The sequence below is a fragment of the Oratosquilla oratoria genome, chromosome 9 (genome assembly GCF_046742065.1).
Source record: "Oratosquilla oratoria isolate Oo_2021 chromosome 9, ASM4674206v1, whole genome shotgun sequence".
Lineage (NCBI taxonomy): Eukaryota > Metazoa > Arthropoda > Malacostraca > Stomatopoda > Squillidae > Oratosquilla > Oratosquilla oratoria.
Genome location: NC_134785.1, coordinates 71,412,797 through 71,430,483, shown reverse-complemented (window position 1 = coordinate 71,430,483; position 17,687 = coordinate 71,412,797). Strand labels below are relative to the sequence as shown.

Sequence of the window (17,687 nt, the reverse complement as noted above, 5' to 3'; positions counted from 1 at the left end):
CCGGACCGCCGTAGTGGCGGCCGCTAACGTTACCACTGCACCATCGAGTCGTGTGTGTGTACGTGTAATAAATCAAGGAATGTGCGTGTGAGCTTGTCTTGTGCACGCCATAATGATATTTTTTGCCTGAACTTTCACTGGTGAACCCCGCAACCCCTTAGTAGGCGGCAGCGGTCCTGGCTCTTGCATAGAATGCTATGTCGCCGGTCCATAGGAGTTTCTTAACCCTTTTCGGACCTGAGCACCCCACTGTAGTCAAGCTTGGGTTGTACAACACTCAAACTTCCGGACGGAACGACGTTTATTATTATTGGGTGGTGTTCTCTGTGCCTTTTCCTTTTTGGCTACCCCCCATGTAAGGGGTAAAAAACCTTTGGTATGTATTATTATTACAATTTTTTATGTTATTATTATTATTATTATCATCATTACTATTATTATTATTAATTATTATTAATTATTATTATTATTTTCAATTTTTACATCCCAGGAACACCACATGTGTACGAGCGAGCCCACCCACAGGTGTGGTTTCCTAGTTTCGTTTTCCCTACAGGTGTGTACTAGTAAAGGGGAAGGATGTTCATTTTTTTCTTTTTCTTTTCTTTTTTCTTTTTAGTTACACGTAGCATATATATGCTGGCATCGGTTCTAGCCTAGCTGATGATGTGGATTATTAATAAGTATCCCATAATGCTTTTTTTGAACAATGATGAAGTTTTGCGTGGGCCGCGCGTGCAGACGAAATGACGTGGCTGTGTTGTCGACGATTTCATCATACGCTTCCATTTTCCCATTTTTATTAATTTTAGAATGTCGTTTATCCAGTTGTCAAAGTCATTGTCGTCTACCCCGATATTAGTTATGAGTACATTAAATGTGCGAATAAGGAAGAAAATAAGCATTTACAAGTCAATGTTTTAGTATAGAATTGATCTTACGTATGCATATTCGTGTATATGTAAATTACCGTTAATAACCTATAATTATTTGTCTTCACATTTGATCTTTAATGAGGTAAAAACAGGAGGACTTATGTCAGTCCATTGCTTGCTTTTTAGCACGGTGTTATGTGTAATTTTGTGAAAGTTTGTGTTAATTTATCTTATTCACTTGACCAAGTCGTCAAACAAAATCTGTGACGTCATCGTCGTGGTCACAAAACTTAATACATTTTATTTCTGTACCTCACCACATACAACTCTGTTCTGCGCAATCAGCGGGAGGATCTCATTAGATATGATTATGAAAATGATAAGACAGTACGTTTTTTCTTTTAATGGACGATTATTTCATAACACGAAAGAGGGCTGGCTCTATCCTCCCTCTGGCAACCAGGAACTCAGCAAGTGTATGTGTACGTGTTTCATGATCAGTCCCTGGCTTGGCCGTTACAGAGCACAGGTGCATTTTTCGATCCACACTCATACTTTTTCATCCTCGCAGAAATATTTGTAAGTGCACAAACTTATATTTAGAATTTGCAACTAAAGGAAATATTTATTTGTGTCTATATTTATTATTATTTTTTATTTTTTGTAAGTAACACAAAACTTTTTGCGATATAGATTTATGTACGATGTTTTTGTTGTGTGTGCGTGTGTATATACTTATATATATATATATATATATATATATATATATATATATATATATAATTTGCAAAAGTTATCATTAAATCATGTTTATCGTAAAACAATCGTTTGAGTATAAATACGTTGAAATACAAGGCATCATTACATTGGGATTATATTGATACCCTGATTATGGTATGTATAAGTAAAAAATACCAATAGAAGCACTGAAAGGAATGTACGAAGAAATACTGACAGTTACATATGGGAGTGAGGCTGGAATAGACACTGAATAAAAAAAAATAGATAAATAAAAAAATAATAATAAAAATAAAAATTAAAAATAAAGACCTGAAGTGGTACGGTTATGTTATGAGAACTGATGAAGAAGATATTCCCGGATGATGTATGCATTGGTGGTTGTGATAGAGTATCGGGGGGTGGAAGTTCTGATAGTGACAGTGAGTGATTGGAAGAGAAAGATGGGTAGTTGAGTCGAATGAAGGCTCAAGATCGTATAGCATAAAGAAGCATAAAGTGTTTGCGTGACAAAGAGTAAAGAGAGAGAGAGACACCGGGAAGATGAACCGGCAGTATTGCCAAGAAAGTGATAAGATAAGCGTTTTGAAACGACTTAAGCGAGAAGGAGTTAAAGGGACAACTGTAAAGCGGCCCATACACGATCAATTATATTGCGCAATTTCATTGTCAATACTCTGAATTGACAATTAAATTGACCGTGTATGGGCGATATATCGCCCATACACGGTCAATTTAATTGTCAATTCAGAGTATTGACAATGAAATTGCGCAATATAATTGATCGTGTATGGGCCGCTTAGAGGGGCGAAAATGGGTGGGGCAGTCCTCCCCCACGCCTTTAATTTTTCACCCCAAATCGACTCCTTTGCTACCACATGAATGAGTAGAATCGACTGGCGGCAACTAGAGAATGGAAGAAAGAACTAGATGATCTGTCTCATCGTGAGGGTCGATACCAGACCTTAATAGTACCAAACCATACTTCGGGATGCAAAGACACCATATGCAGTGCCGGTATCCCCAAATACCATGTTCTGGTACTCGTTTCGCTGCCCGAGTTGTAGTACCAAGTGTGTTAGGCCATGTGCAGGCGGCCTCCTCCTGCAAGCGTCAGCCATTGTTTGGTAATGCGGTGTTCGGATACGCGTAAGAGTGTCGCTTGCGTTAGGCGACCGTCAGAAACAAGCTTTGCTCCATTATCCGTTTCTTCTAAGTCATACATTCTGTGAATGTCATGTATGGGGAAACAGAATGGAATTGTATACAAACGGTGTATATCGGTGAAGCTTGCTTGAACAGTATAGAAGCAGACGAGGGGGAGGGTTTGTGAAAATAGAAGTGTGTTGTCCGTAGGTTTTTTTTTAAATCTTTCTTTCTATCTATCTTTCTTTTTCTTTTTCTATTTTCTTTATCAACTTGTTTATTTCTATTTTTCATAGCATATTTACCTATTTGTCTATTTTGTTATGTATTTATATGGTTGCTTATATGCTGAGGGGAGGACCACGTGATAAAGAGTTAATATGAATTGAGAAGCATTTTATTGTAGAATGTAGTTCAATTTGTCTATAGACTACTACTGTACAGTAACACGTACATGTGTGTGTGTGAGTGTGTGTATGTGTGCGTGTGTGTGTGTTTTGACGATTTGATTCAGCTGAGAGAATCTCCCTCTTTCTCCAAAGAGTTACTCGGACCTCGAATATGGGAGGAGTGACAACGACGTGGCACTACCAAACCCATGCCCTATGGCCATCATCCATCATAGCGAACACCTGGATGATTAGATCGTTCCATCTCACCGTCGCCTGTCATCGACCAGCGCTTCTATCCTTGATGGGGGGAAATGAGAAAAAAATATAATAGAAAACGGAGAGCGGAATTTAGAAAATGATGGCCACTCTTCATTCAATCTCCACCCGGAAGAGAATGCTACGTGCCGCTGGTCCGTAAGGGTGCCACTACGACGGCTACTTCCGGTTGTCACACACACACACACGCATATATATATATATATATATATATATATAGAGAGAGAGAGAGAGAGAGAGAGAGAGAGAGAGAGAAAATCTTCCCTCCGGTCCGGAGATCGAGTGCCAGCCCCTCAGGGTTGCACCCAGGGATCCTTGTGAGTTTGATGATGGGCTATGGAGATGCTCCTCTCCGACGAGTACCCCCGAGAGGGCCCCCGTCCGTGGTGGTGCCAGCCACTGTCCCCACGCCCGGCAGTTGAGACAATAGACTCCATTCAGTCGCGTTAATAAACGCTTTTGAGAACAAAACGGCCTAATCGGGATTAACTTCAACCCGTTCATAACCTGATTTGTTCCTCGGGAGATGATTGGGGGGGGGGAGATTTGTGTCAGAGTAGAACAGATGAATAAATGAATAGGTCATAAATCAGTAATCAGTAAAGGATAATAATCAAATGAAAAGGGTTAATGGGAAGGGGATTAAACCGCTTTCTCTAGCCAAGGGGTTTAAGCCACGGAGTTAATTAAAACCACCTGACGATAATTAGGATGGAAGACGCACCATTCCTTATGTATTTATTCATCTATTTATTTTTTTATTTGTTTTATTTCTATTTGTTTTGTTCTATTTCATTGTTCTTTATTTACTTTTATTTATCTATATATTAGTTTTTTTTTATTATCATTATTGTTATTATTGATATATATTTTTCGTACACGGGGGTGGGGGTGTTGATGTACCTTGAAGTATGTGGGTTAATTAGTCAGGCAGGTGTTGCCTGTATGTACGTGATGAAGCAGCAACAGAACACGTCACTGAAACGACACTTGTGGCCAAGGACGGCTCTCCTTCGTCACCTTTTTCTTCTTTCTTTTTAACTGTCCTGGGTCGACCGCCAGCCTTGGCTTAAGATCTCTCATCAACATTAATTCCATTTCGTCCACACACGGAAAACTGAGCACCGGCGACTCCTCACCTTTGGGAAGGCTCGAGGATCGTTGCCAACCACTCTGAGGCTGCGGGTTTTTTCCTGCTTGTGAGAATCGATGCGACGTTTGCTATTGTGACAGAGTCATCCTAAGACAAAAATATCAAAATGTCGTCGTTTTATTTGTTTATTGATTGATTTTTATTTACAAATCTTTATTTCTTTATTGTTATTATTTACATATTCATTTTATTTTATTAGTTCGTTTATTTATTTGTCATATTTGTTTACTTATAGGAGGTGAGGAGGGGAGCGGGGTGGAAAAAGAAATAGGAGATAGGGTCGATGAGAGAGTATCGGGATGGTTTGGTCACGCGGAAAGATTGATTGAAGATGAGTAAAAGAGGTGTGGAAGGCAAAGGTGAAGGGAGTGACTATTAAGTGGCCATCGAGGATGAGATGGATGGATGGGGCAAAAGGGGCGTTGGTGCAAGAGGGGTGCCTGTTGAGCAAGGAAGGGAGAAGGCAGGAGATATTGGTGAATGGAGAATTCCTGTGTATAAATGATACTGTGATGCAAGGAAGGGAGTGGGAGGGATTAGGAGGTGCTTCTGTGTGAATGATATTTGAACGCAACCCGAAGGGATTTCGCCCCGTCTTCTCTTTTTTCTGCATGAGGGGACGGAGGGGGAGAGGTAACCGATTAAGTGAAGCTGCCTTGCTGTGAATGTGCAGTGTCTTGCTGCATTCCTTCTGATCCAGGAAAGTGGGCGAGATACAGGGATGACCCGTCATCCACGAGGAGCTAAGATGAGACGGGGGAAAGGGTGGTGGGTGGGAGTGGGTATATGTCTTTTGACTTTGGCGACCACCCTGGTGGGGAAAGTTTTGTACATGTATGGATTTATTTACATTTGTGGATGTGGTTTGTGTGCGAGTTTTTTCTTTTCGAATATATCGTGTTTTATTTGCTTTTGGTTTATTTTGCAGGTGGCGTTATGGTACATGACGGACAGAGCGGAGCGAGGGTGGTGCTCCTGACCGGCGGGGCGGGGTTTGTCGGCTCGCACACGGCCATCGAGCTGCTCGAGCGGGGAGACAGCGTCGTTGTCGTCGACAATTGCGTCAACGCTGTCAAAGGTAAATTTAAGATTTCATAATTATGTCAACATCAGTTAAATTGGTGCGATCTATTTTGATGAAAAGAAAAAATAATCTGGATGTTTTATATTGAATCAAAGTTGAGTATCTTAGGAATGAGTGTCAATTTCAAATAAATTGATCGTCAGCATTCGTGTAATGATTAATTTTTTCCAAGTCATTATAGTACTAATAAAGTCGTACATATTTCCACCGAATATTATGTTTCATGATGACAATAAATACAAAAGATACACATTTCTCTGTAAGTTCAATGCACGCATACGTGTATATATATATTGTACTTACTTAATTTTAGCCTACGGGTTTGGAACAGCACTCATGCTGTCTCAGCAGTGGACTGAAATTAACAGACGACAGATTGAATACCCCCACCCCTCCCCCTCCCAAACTCCCACATATGATTATCCAAATGTTTTAATCTTATCAACGCTATTGACTGAGTGATAGCAGTGAAGGTTTGTTTTCCTCATCACGAAACAAGTATATTAAGTGCACCGGCTGAATAGAATCACGAGCCACCAGCCAGAATAAAACAGTGTTATCACACCAAAACCATTGCGATGGCAGCCTTTTAATTTTTCCAAAGATGTAACGAATGCTTGAGTGATTGTTAATGATATTTCAGGCGGTGACGACAAGCCCGTGGCGCTGCAACGCGTCGAGGAGCTGACCGGAAAAACAGTGAAATATCACGAAGCGTCGATGCTCGACTGTGAAGCCCTCGACAACGTCTTCAAGCAGGTAAGAGATCAACAGTCTGCGACGGTTATTGGTCAATAACAATAAGTCATATTTATTAAATCTAATATGAAAATGGAAGTATTCATTTTAGTAGTAATGAATTATTATTATTATTATTATTTTATCTACTTTATACAGTATAAGGTGGATGTGGTCATTCATTTTGCTGCTTTGAAATCGGTGGGCGAATCTGTTGATCAACCGTTGCGTTACTATGGCAACAATATCACAGGCACCCTCAACCTTCTACAGGTACGACACAAAAGAATAAATAGTTATTTTATCAATGTATATATATTTTCTATTTTAGATTTTGATAAGCATTATTTGTACCAATTATGATATAATATCTATCACTGGCCTTTCTTTTTTCTTATATATATATATTACCTTAATTTACATTTTATCTACATTTCCTAGTGGTAAATCCTCATTACGCATATCGTCTTTTTTTTTTTTTTTTTTTTTTGCAAGATAAAAGTTTTAGGTATTCCCACTTTTAATTCAATTGTTCTCAACGTGGTGTTTTTGTGGTATTTGAATGCCGGGCGTAATATCTATTCATTTACTGGAATGACTTGCCCAAGCATTTACGGTAATAGAAAACATAGTATATCACGAGAATGAACAGTCATTATGACACCACTAAAGGGGCAAGGAAAAAACAAGCCTACAAGTACTAGTTGATAACGATCACACGCATGACAGTCGACATACTTTTGTCTGCCGAGGGCTAAAATTCAATATTTCAACTGTGCAATATTTCATGAGCATATCCAGAAACCAAATTATATATATATATATATATATATATATATATATATATATATATATATATATATATATATATATATATATATATATATATATATATATATATATATGCGTAAATAACCACTAGGAAAAAGTAAACTAACGAAGCAGAGCGCTTTCGTGTAATTACATCTTCAGTGCAGATACAAAGAAGGAATTATAAGATGAAGAAACAAGGTACAGAATATATGACATAGTGAAGAGGGCATTCGGAGAGGTAGTGGAAGAAGTACACGTGACGGACGTATGGGCCGTCCTGGTAGCCAACAAGTATGGGACGTTTGGGCCGTCCTGGTAACCAACAAGTATGGGACAACTGCTCATAATTTATATTACAATTCAAACAATTTTGAAATTTCATGAGAAATAAAACTATCTAATTTGTACAAACCTTGATGAAGATTAACATTTATCCCCTTACTAGATTTGATCAAACTGCATTCAATTAAATTTCTTTCTGTTATGTTGTTGTTGTATGTGATGACTTTAGCGTTATCCCAGTCAACTGGGTGGTTAAAATGGTTCATGTGGTTGAATATACCGCTAGATTGGTTTCCCTCTCTAACGTATTTCTTATGTTGATTGATTCGTGTTGTGAGTGTTTTAGCAGTCTGACCAACATAAAACTGATTACATGATTTGCAAGGTATTTTGTACACACACCCTTTATTACTATTGACAGAATTATTTATGAGCAGTTGTCTTACAGTGTTCTTGTTATTGAAAACTACATTAATGTTAAATTTACGTAACATATTTGGAATATTTTGCAGGTTCTCTTGGTACGGTAAAATTAGCAAGTTATTCATATTGAAAGTTTGAGTTGACCTAAGGTTGTAAAATGTCGATCATGTCGCGCCGATGCTGGAGTACGGAGTCACGTGACTTCGGTCATGCCCAAGTTACACTGCCAAATCACTTTTTTTTCCATTAACATCGTGATCTCACTATTATCTACAGTAGCACTCTTTTATATTCTCACATTCTACCAATATCACACCAGTTTTGAACACCAAAAGAAACATGATAGCTACCACAAATGGCTCATAATGTAGACCACATATCAGTTATATCACATATCGTGTACCACAATAACCAGACTCATACTGAACGATTACCAAACTAAGCATTGCCAGATATTACGTATATACAATATGTATATATATATATATATATATATATATATATATATATATATATATATGTGTATTTACCTAGTTGTATTTACCTAGTTGTATTTTACGGGAAGGGGAGCTATGCTCGTGGGGTCCCGTCTTCATATCTCATTTTATCTAAACTATTTTTAAATTCATGTATTGTTTTTGCACACACCACTTTCTCATCTAACTTGTTCCAACTGTCTATTACTCTGTGAGGAAAGCTGTTCTTTTTCAAATCTCTTCTATAGTTGTCTTTTTTTATTTTCTTTCCGTGTCCTCTTGTATTTCTGTCATCCCATTTTATCAGATTCTCTCTATCAGTAATTTCTATGCCTTTCATGATTCTGTAAATAGCTATCAAATCTCCTCTCTCTCTTCTTTGCTCTAGTGTCTGTAGTTTAAGTTTTTGTAGTCTCTCTTCATATGATAGTTTTGAGAGTGTTGGTGCCAGTTTTGTGATTGCTCTTTGTATTCTTTCAAGTTTTTTTATACATTTTTTTGTACTTGGTGACCATATCGTTGCTGCATATTCCAATCTTGGTCTTATCAGGGTGATTAGGATTTTCCTCACCATTTCTTCATCCAGGTATGTAAATGCCACTTTGATTGTTCTTATTAAATTATAAGTTTCTCCAAAAATCTTATTTATATGTTTCTCAGGTGACATATTATTCATAACAATGACTCCCAGGTCCTTCTCATTTTCTACTTTTTTTATTCCTTCTTCTCCCAAATTATATGATCCTGTTATTCTGTTTTTGCTTTTTCCAAATTCCATTATACTACACTTTTTTGTATTGAACTCCATCTCCCACTTCCTACTCCATTCTTGTACTTTATTTAGATCTCTCTGTAGTGATTCACAATCTTCTTCAGTTTTCACTCTTTTCAGTAGTTTTGCATCATCTGCAAAGAAGCTCATATAGCTTTCAATTCCTTCATCCATATCATTAATATATATAGCAAACATTATTGGGGCCAGAACTGTTCCCTGCGGGACACCGCTTATTACTTCATTCCATTTTGAGTGCTGATCTCTTATCACTACTCTCATTTTTCTTTCTTGCAAAAAGTCTTCCATCCAATTTAGCAATTTACCTTGTATTCCTCCTTCATATTCTAATTTCTTAAGCAACTTCTTATGTGGTACTTTGTCAAAAGCTTTTTTTAGGTCTAGAAATGCACAATCAGCCCATCCATCTCTTTCTTGTATTATATCTATTAGCCTTGAATAGAAACATATTAAATTGGTGACGCATGACCGTCCTTGTCTGAATCCAAATTGCCTTGGATTTAGTACGTTGTTTTTTTCCAAGTATTTTACCCATCTACTTTTGATAATTCTTTCACAAATTTTTGCTATTGTACTTGTTAGAGAGACTGGTCTATAGTTGGTAGGTTCTTCTTTATTTCCTCCTTTATATATAGGTACTATATTTGCTTTTTTCCAATCTTCTGGAACTTTTCCTTCTTTTAAGGAACTGCTTATTATGCTATGTATTTTGTCTGCCAGTTCATTCCTGCATTCTTTCAGAATCCAGTTTGCTATTTCATCTGGCCCATGCGATTTTCTGACATCAAAATTACCCAAGTGTGTCAATATTTCATTCTTTGTTACTTCTATTTCTTCCATAGGGGGGACTTTTTCTTTCCACTCAATCTCTTCAGGTTGTATATTTTCCCTTGTAAACACTGATTTAAAATGTTTGTTCATAATTTCTGCCATTTCCATTTCCTCAGTGTATTCAACTCCTCCTTGTCTCAATTTCTCCAAGTCTTGTTTGTTTTTCAGTTTATTGTTTACAAATCTGTAGAATAGTTTTGGTTGATCTTTACACTTTTCTATAACATCTTTTTCATATTTTCTTTTTTCCTCTCTGCACTTTTGTACATATTCATTTCTATAACCAGTATATATTTTCCATTTTTCAGGTCTTCTGTCTTTTTTCCATCTGGTCCAGGCTTTGTCTCTTTTGTCTTTTAACTCCCTACAACTTTTGTTGTACCAGCATTTTACATATTCTTTTTCTTGTTTTTGTCTTGGGACATACTTTTCCACTCCTTTTTTGTAAATTTTTGTCAAAATATTCCATTTCTCTTCCACTGATGTTTCTTCTTTGTATATTTCTTCCCAGTTTTCTTGTTGGAAGAATTCTCTTATTTTATCAAAGTTTGTTTTTTCATACATCATTCTTCCTTTTCTATATTGTTCATTTCTTTTCATATATTTTTCTTCATTAAGTTCCAGTTCAATCAATATGTGGTCACTTTTACCTATTGGTGTTTTATATTCAATCTTGTCCACTATTCTAGGTTCAGATGTAATTATTAAGTCTAGCCTCGATGGTTCTTCTTCATTTCTATACCTAGTGTTCTCTTGTATCCATTGTGTCATTGAATGGTCAGTAATCATCTCAAGTAGAGCATTTCCCCATGAGTCATCACCACTCTTTACTGTCATTTCTTCCCAGCAGATTTCTTTGCAATTAAAGTCGCCCATCATAACTATTCTTCCTCCGTCTTCCATTATTTTAGTTAATGCTATCTTTGTGTCCTCTAACATACTTTTATATTCACTCTCCTCCCATGAGGCTGTTTTCGGAGGCACATAATTGATCACAAATTTTCTGCTCTTCTTATCTCTGTCTTCCACTTCTATCATAATCATCTCTACTGTATTCTTTCCATATATGACACCTTTCACGTTTATATCCTTCTTAGTCAGGAACATAACTCCACCCCCTTGCTTTTTCTCTCTGTTTCTAATCCAATAATTGTATGCATCATGTCCTACACTGTTGGGTGGTAGTGGGCCTTTTAATTTTGTTTCTACAATTCCCATTATGTCCGGTTCTTTTTCTTTCAAATAATCATTCAGCTCATTCAATCCTGTTATTAATCCATCTATATTTGTGTTAGACATTCTTAGTTTTCTGCCACTTCCATTGTGTTCTCTGTTTCCCTTATGTTTTTCTTTTGTATGTCGAACTTCCTTAGTTTCATGTTCACTACTCTCCAATAGAATCTCTCTTTCTCTGACTCCGTTCTGTTCTCGTTTTTTGCCTTAGCTTCCAGTCTTTTCTGCTTTTCTTCCTCTCTTTCCTCTTTATTCATTTCTCTTTTTATCCATATCTTTTTGTATTGTTCACTTGTTGCTAGTTTCCCTGTTTTGGATAAGATATTCTCTGCCGTTGTTTGTGACTTGAATTTAATCTTAATTGGTCTGGTCTTGTCTGTGCTATACTTTCCGAGTCTAAATTTCTCTTCGATTTGTTTCATAATTTCTGGTTCATCTTCCTGAACTGATTCTAGTAATTGGCTTACTTTTTCATTTTCCTCTTTGATTCTTGTGGTTCTATCTGTGTTGTGTTTCTCTTCCATTCCTAATATAATTATACATTTCTTCTTGTCTGCTAAATCCCTTACTATATTCTCCTTTTGTCTCATCACTTTAATAACTGAGTCTTCAGTATGTTCTTTCAATTGCTGTTTGACTATGTCAGTGAATGAAATCTTATTTCCTTCTTGGGTTTTCTTCCAATTTTTACTTTCTTTAGCTATCGTTTCTCTGTTTTCTTTACTATTCTTCTTCAATTCCTCATTCACCACCTTTACCTCTCTTAACTGTCTTTTTAGGTCTTCTATTTCATCAGTTAAGTTTTTATTCGCCTTTTCCAGTTCTTCCAATCTTTCAACCCTTTGTAAAATGGTGTTCATATGACCTAACCTACTCTCCAAGTCCTCGATCACCTTATCAACCTTCTTCTCTAGTCTTGTCAGTCGGGGGGGGTTTGTGTCCCCCCCACTCTCTTTAAATCCCTTGAAAATATTCTCATCACTTTCTGCTATATTGCTCCTATCTATACCTCTAATCTTCACATTCCTATTAGACATGTCGTCATCATCCAACTCGTCTTGGGGTCGTTTGTCTACCTTTCTGCGGCCCGTCAGGGCCATTTCCTCCACCTCCTCATTACCTTCCATTTCCCCAGCAATCCCTCCCCCTCTCCTCTTTCCTTACTTTCCCACTACCCCACGAGCAATTTCCCCCCACCCTGCAAATACAAAAAGGCACTTCTCTTTGCGTTGGGATCCACAATCTTCACTTTTCTTCAGAACGTTCTTCAAGCCGTCCGTTCGTTGAAAGTGTGTGTGTGTGTGTGTGTGTATATATATATATATATATATATATATATATATATATATATATATATATATATATAGTGAATTACAAGTTCTACTTGGCGAGAATATAGTCGACATTTTGCATCGCACAGTCGTGACATCTATCTGGTAAATAAGTATCACATAGTTGCGACAGTGATGGCCAAAAGTTTAAGATCAGTTTGCTACAGAATTATCAGTCCTTATTCTCAATGATTTTTGTGGTAAGACAGATATGTGAGAAAGCTATAGGAAAAGGTAAGGATGTTTTTTGGGCTTTTATGAATCTGGAAAAGGCTTATGACAGGGTAGACAGGAAGGCACTGTGGGAGGTATTGCAGATATATGGGATAGGAGGAAAGCTTTTAGGAGCTGTCAAGAGTTTTTACGAGAGCAGTAGAGCATGTGTCAAGATGGATTAGAAATGGAGAGAGTGAGTGGTTTGAGGTAACGGTGGGACTTCATCAAGGATGTGTTATGTCGCCCTGGTTGTTCAACTTATACATGGATGGGGTGGTGTGAGAGGTAAATGTAAGGGTAGAGGGTCAGGGATTGGAGATGGTTAAAGAAAATAGAGAAAAGTGGGAGATAAGCCAGCTGTTGTTTGCTGACAACACTGCGCTTGTAGCAGGATCAGAGGAGGGATTGAGAAAGTTAGTGACAGAGTTTGGGAAGGTGTGCAAAAGAAGGAAGTTGAAAATAAATGTGGGTAAAAGTAAGGTGATGAGATGTACACAGGGGAGAGAGTGACAACAGACTGGAAGTGAGTATTAAGGAAGAGAGACTGGAGGAAGTGGGTAGTTTTAGATACTTGGGTGAGAATTTGGCAGGAAAGGGAGGAGTGGAGGTGGAGGTAGAAAGTAGATTGAGAGAAGCAAGTAAATGCCTTGGTGGATTAAAAAGTGTAATGAGGAATAGACATTTGGGAATGGATGCTAAGAGGAGATTGTATGAGGGAGTGATGGTGCTGACAGCACTGTATGGGCCAGAAACATGGAACATAAGAGAGGAAGAGAGGAGGAGTTTGAATGTATTTGAGATGATGTGTCTAAGAAGTATGATAGGGGTTACTAGGCTGGATAGAGTGAAAAACGAGGCGGTGAGGAGGAGAACAGGGGTGAAAAGGGAGTTGGGAGATAGGGTTGATGAAAGAGTATTGGGATGGTTTGGACATATGGAAAGAATGAGTAAAGAAAGACTAGTAAAATAGGTGTGGAAGGCAGATGTGGAAGGAGTGAACATGAGGGAGCGACCTAGGATGAGATGGATGGATGAGGTGAAAGGGGCTTTGGGGGAGAGGGGAATGTCTGTTGAGGATGGATGGGAGAGGACAGAAGACAGGGGTGAATGGAGAATGGTTGTACATGGATGATGTTGTGATGCATGAGGTGGAATGGGTGGGGGGATGGGGGGTGAGGGATTATGTGTGAGAAAAATTTGACACAACCCGAAGGGATTTCTCCCCGTCTTCTCCTTTTCTGCATTAGGGGACAGAGAGGGGATCGCCAATTTAATGAAGCGGCCTTGCTGTGGATGTGCTGTGTCTTGCAACACTGCTTCTGGCCCAGGGCAGTGGGCGAGATGCAGGGATGACCTGTCATTCAGGAGGTGCCAAGATAAGAGGGAGGGAAGAGGGTGGAGGGGAGTGGAGTATGTAGGGGATGGAATGGATGGGAGTGGGTTTTATGCCTATGTTTTTTTTTTGCTACCTCCCTTATAAGAGGGAAAAAGCCTTTGGTTTATGTATGTATATATTCTCTGTGATGCCAAATGTACCCTCTATCCACTAGACAGTCTTTGAAGATGGACCAGTGACAGTCAAATTGTCTGCTTTGTTGACCTTGTGACAAAAACTATTTTGTTTTCTTGGTGGTGCAGTTGCATGCAAATCACGCATCTTCCCACATTTTTCTTTGATTCCCTACATTAACGTGCCCCAACAACCCAAGAGCTTCTGCCACAGCTACACACTTCTTGGCATATGTTCCTCACCTTTTTCTTCTTCCTTGTAGGCCATGTCCACGGCTGGCGTAAAGCGGCTGGTATTTTCCTCTTCTGCGACAGTGTATGGAACACCCCAGTACCTCCCCATAGACGAGAGCCATCCAACAGGGCAAGGGATCACCAACCCATATGGACAGACCAAGTTTATGTGTGAACAGATCATGATGGACTTGGCACGAGCAGACCCGGTAGGTGGTGTACTCCGTTGTGCCCTCAGCATCTCTCCTTTCAGTCTCAAAGATCTCACGATCCATATTTCAGTGCTTGATACCTAGCTGGAACATTACTGTGCCAAAGCTCATAGAATAAAGAGAGCTTTTGCTGCCTTAAAACATGCCTTACCCTATAGTACAAGCCTGCCAAATGATACATCATGCACATCAATCTTTTTCACAAACTTGCATATTAACCATCACCTCTCAACCACCCCTCTCTACTATGGAGAGATTCATTTGCAATGTTTACATGGTTTATGGAGGAAGAACTGAAATATCTGTGTAGAGTGGCAACAGCTGGTTGTGTCTAATATATTCTCATCCATTAACTAGTGAATACGTGAATTTACCAGGATATACTTTTTTCCCTCTCTTTCAGGAATGGCGAGTTGTATTGTTGAGATACTTTAATCCTGTGGGGGCCCATCCTTCAGGGCGTATTGGGGAGGACCCAAGGGGCATACCTAACAACCTTATGCCTACTATCGCCCAGGTTGCCGTTGAGAGGCGACCCAACTTATATGTTTATGGCAACGACTTTGAAACTGTTGATGGAACAGGTGAGTGTTTTAAAAATGTCATGGAAAAGCCTTACGATAGGGTAGACAGAAAGGCACTGTAGGAGGTTATGCAGATATATGGGATAGGAGGAAAGCTTCTAGGAGCTGTCAAGAGTTTTTATGAGAGTAGTAGAGCTTGTGTCAGGAATGGAAATGGAGAGAGTGAGTGGTTCGAGGTAAAGGTGGGACTTTGTCAAGGATGCGTTATGTCGCCCTGGCTGTTCAAGTTATACATGAATGGGGTAGTGCGAGAGGTAAATGCAAGGGTAGTGGGTCAGGGATTGGAAATGGTTAAAGAAAATGGAGAAAAGTGGGAGGTGAGCCAGCTGTTGTTTGCGGACGACACTGCACTTGTGGCAGGATCAGAGGAGGGATTGAGGAAGTTGGTGACAGAGTTTGGGAGAGTATGTGATAGAAGAAAGCTAAAGATAAATGTGGGTAAAAGTAAGGTGATGAGATGTACCAGTAGTGGCAGTAGTCTGGGAGTGAACATAAAGGGAGATCGACTGAAGTGGATAGTTTTAGATACTTGGGTGCAAATGTGGCAGGAAAAGGTGGAGTGAAAGTGGAGGTAGAATGTAGATTGAGAGAAGCGAGTAAATGCCTTGGTGGATTAAAGAATGTAATGAGGAATAGACTTTTGGGAATGGATGCAAAGAGGAGACTGTATGAAGGAGTGATTGTGCCAACAGCACTGTATGGGGCAGAAACATGGAACAAACATAAGAGAGGAAGAGAGAAGGAGTTTGAATGTGTTTGAGATGAGGTGTCTGAGAAGTATGATGGGGGTTACTAGGCTAGATAGAGTGAGAAATGAGGAGGTGAGGAGGAGAACAGGGGTGGAAAGGGAGTTGGGAGATAGGGTTGATGAAAGAGTATTAGGATGGTTTGGACACATGGAAAGAATGTGTGAAAAAAGACTAGTAAAAGAGGTATGGAAGGCAGATGTGGAGGGAGTGAACATGAGGGGGCGTCCTAGGATGAGGTGGATGGATGGGGTGAAGGGGGCTTTGGGGAAGAGGGGAATGTCTGTTGAGGAAGGACGGGAGAGGACAGAAGACGGGTGAATGGAGAATGGTTGTATATGGATGATGTTGTGATGCATGAGGTGGAATGGGCAGGGGGATGGGGGGTGAGGTAGTATGTGTGAGCAAAATTTGATGCAGCCCAAAGGGATTTCTCCCCGTTTTCTCCTTTTATGCATGGGGGACGGAGAGGGGGGGTCGCCGATTTAATGAAGCGGCCTTGCTGTGGATGTGCTGTGTCTTGCGACACTGCTTCTGACCCAGGGCAGTGGACAAGGTGCAGGGATGACCCGTCATTCAGGAGGTGCTAAGATAAGAGGGAGGGTGGAGGGGGTGTGGAGTGTATTTAGGGATGGAATGGGTGGGAATGATTTTATGCCTTTTCCTTTTTGGCTACCTCCCTTGTAAGGGGGAAAAAGCCTTGGTATATGTATGTATGGATCTGGAAAAGGCTTATGACAGGGTAGACAGGAAGGCACTTTGGGAGGTACTGCAGATATATGGGATAGGAGGAAAGCTGTTAAGTGCAGTCAAGAGTTTTTACGAGAGTAGTAGAGTAGAGCTTGAGTTAGGATTAGAAATGGAGAGAGTAAATGGTTTGAGGTAAAGGTGGGACTTCGTTAGGGGTGTGTTATGTTGCCATGGCTGTTCAATCTTTACATGGATGGAGTGATGCAAGAGGTGAATGCAAGGGTAGTGGGTCAGGGGTTGGAGATGATTAAAGAAAATGGAGAAAAGTGGGAGGTGAGCCAGTTGTTGTTTGCAGACGACACTGCGCTTGTAGCAGGATCAGAGGAGGGATTGAGGAAGTTAGTGACAGAGTTTGAGAAGGTGTGTGAAAGAAGGAAGCTGAAGATAAATGTGGGTAAAAGAAAGGTGATGAGATGTACAAGGGGAGAGAGTGATAGCAGACTGGAGGTGAGCATTAAGGGTGAAAGACTGGAGGAATTGGATAGTTTTAGATACTTGGGAGCGAAGTGGTAGGAAAGGGAGGAGTGGGGGTGGAGGTTGAATGTAGATTGAGAGAAGCGAGTAAATGCCTTGGTGGACTGAAAAGTGTAATGAGAAATAGACATCTGGGAATGGATGCTAAGAGGAGGTTATATGAAGGAGTGATTGTGCCAACAGCATTGTACGGGGCAGAAACATGGAACATGAGAGAGGAAGAGAGAAGGAGTTTGAATGTGTTTGAGATGAAATGTCTGAGAAGTATGATAGGGGTTACTAGGCTAGATAGAATGAGAAATGAGGAGGTGAGGAGAACAGGGGTGGAAAGGGAACTGGGAGGTAGGGTTGATGAAAGGGAATTAGGATGGTTTGGAC

General features: G+C 39.6%; 1 protein-coding gene across 2 annotated transcripts in view; it reads left to right on the top strand.

Moving 5' to 3' along the window:
- LOC143028562 (UDP-glucose 4-epimerase-like) overlaps positions 1-17,687 on the top strand; it is a 30,099-nt gene that overhangs the window by 1,488 nt on the left and 10,924 nt on the right. Inside the window, exons 1-6 of one of the 2 annotated variants that reach the window (XM_076190856.1) lie at positions 1,315-1,454; positions 5,509-5,658; positions 6,308-6,423; positions 6,562-6,675; positions 14,573-14,752; positions 15,159-15,339. In XM_076190856.1, coding sequence (XP_076046971.1) covers positions 5,517-5,658; positions 6,308-6,423; positions 6,562-6,675; positions 14,573-14,752; positions 15,159-15,339 — 733 coding nt within the window. In that variant the 5' untranslated portion in view covers positions 1,315-1,454; positions 5,509-5,516. Of the gene's footprint in view, positions 1-1,314; positions 1,455-5,508; positions 5,659-6,307; positions 6,424-6,561; positions 6,676-14,572; positions 14,753-15,158; positions 15,340-17,687 lie in introns of those variants that run through there. The other variant, XM_076190857.1, reaches the window with a different exon arrangement.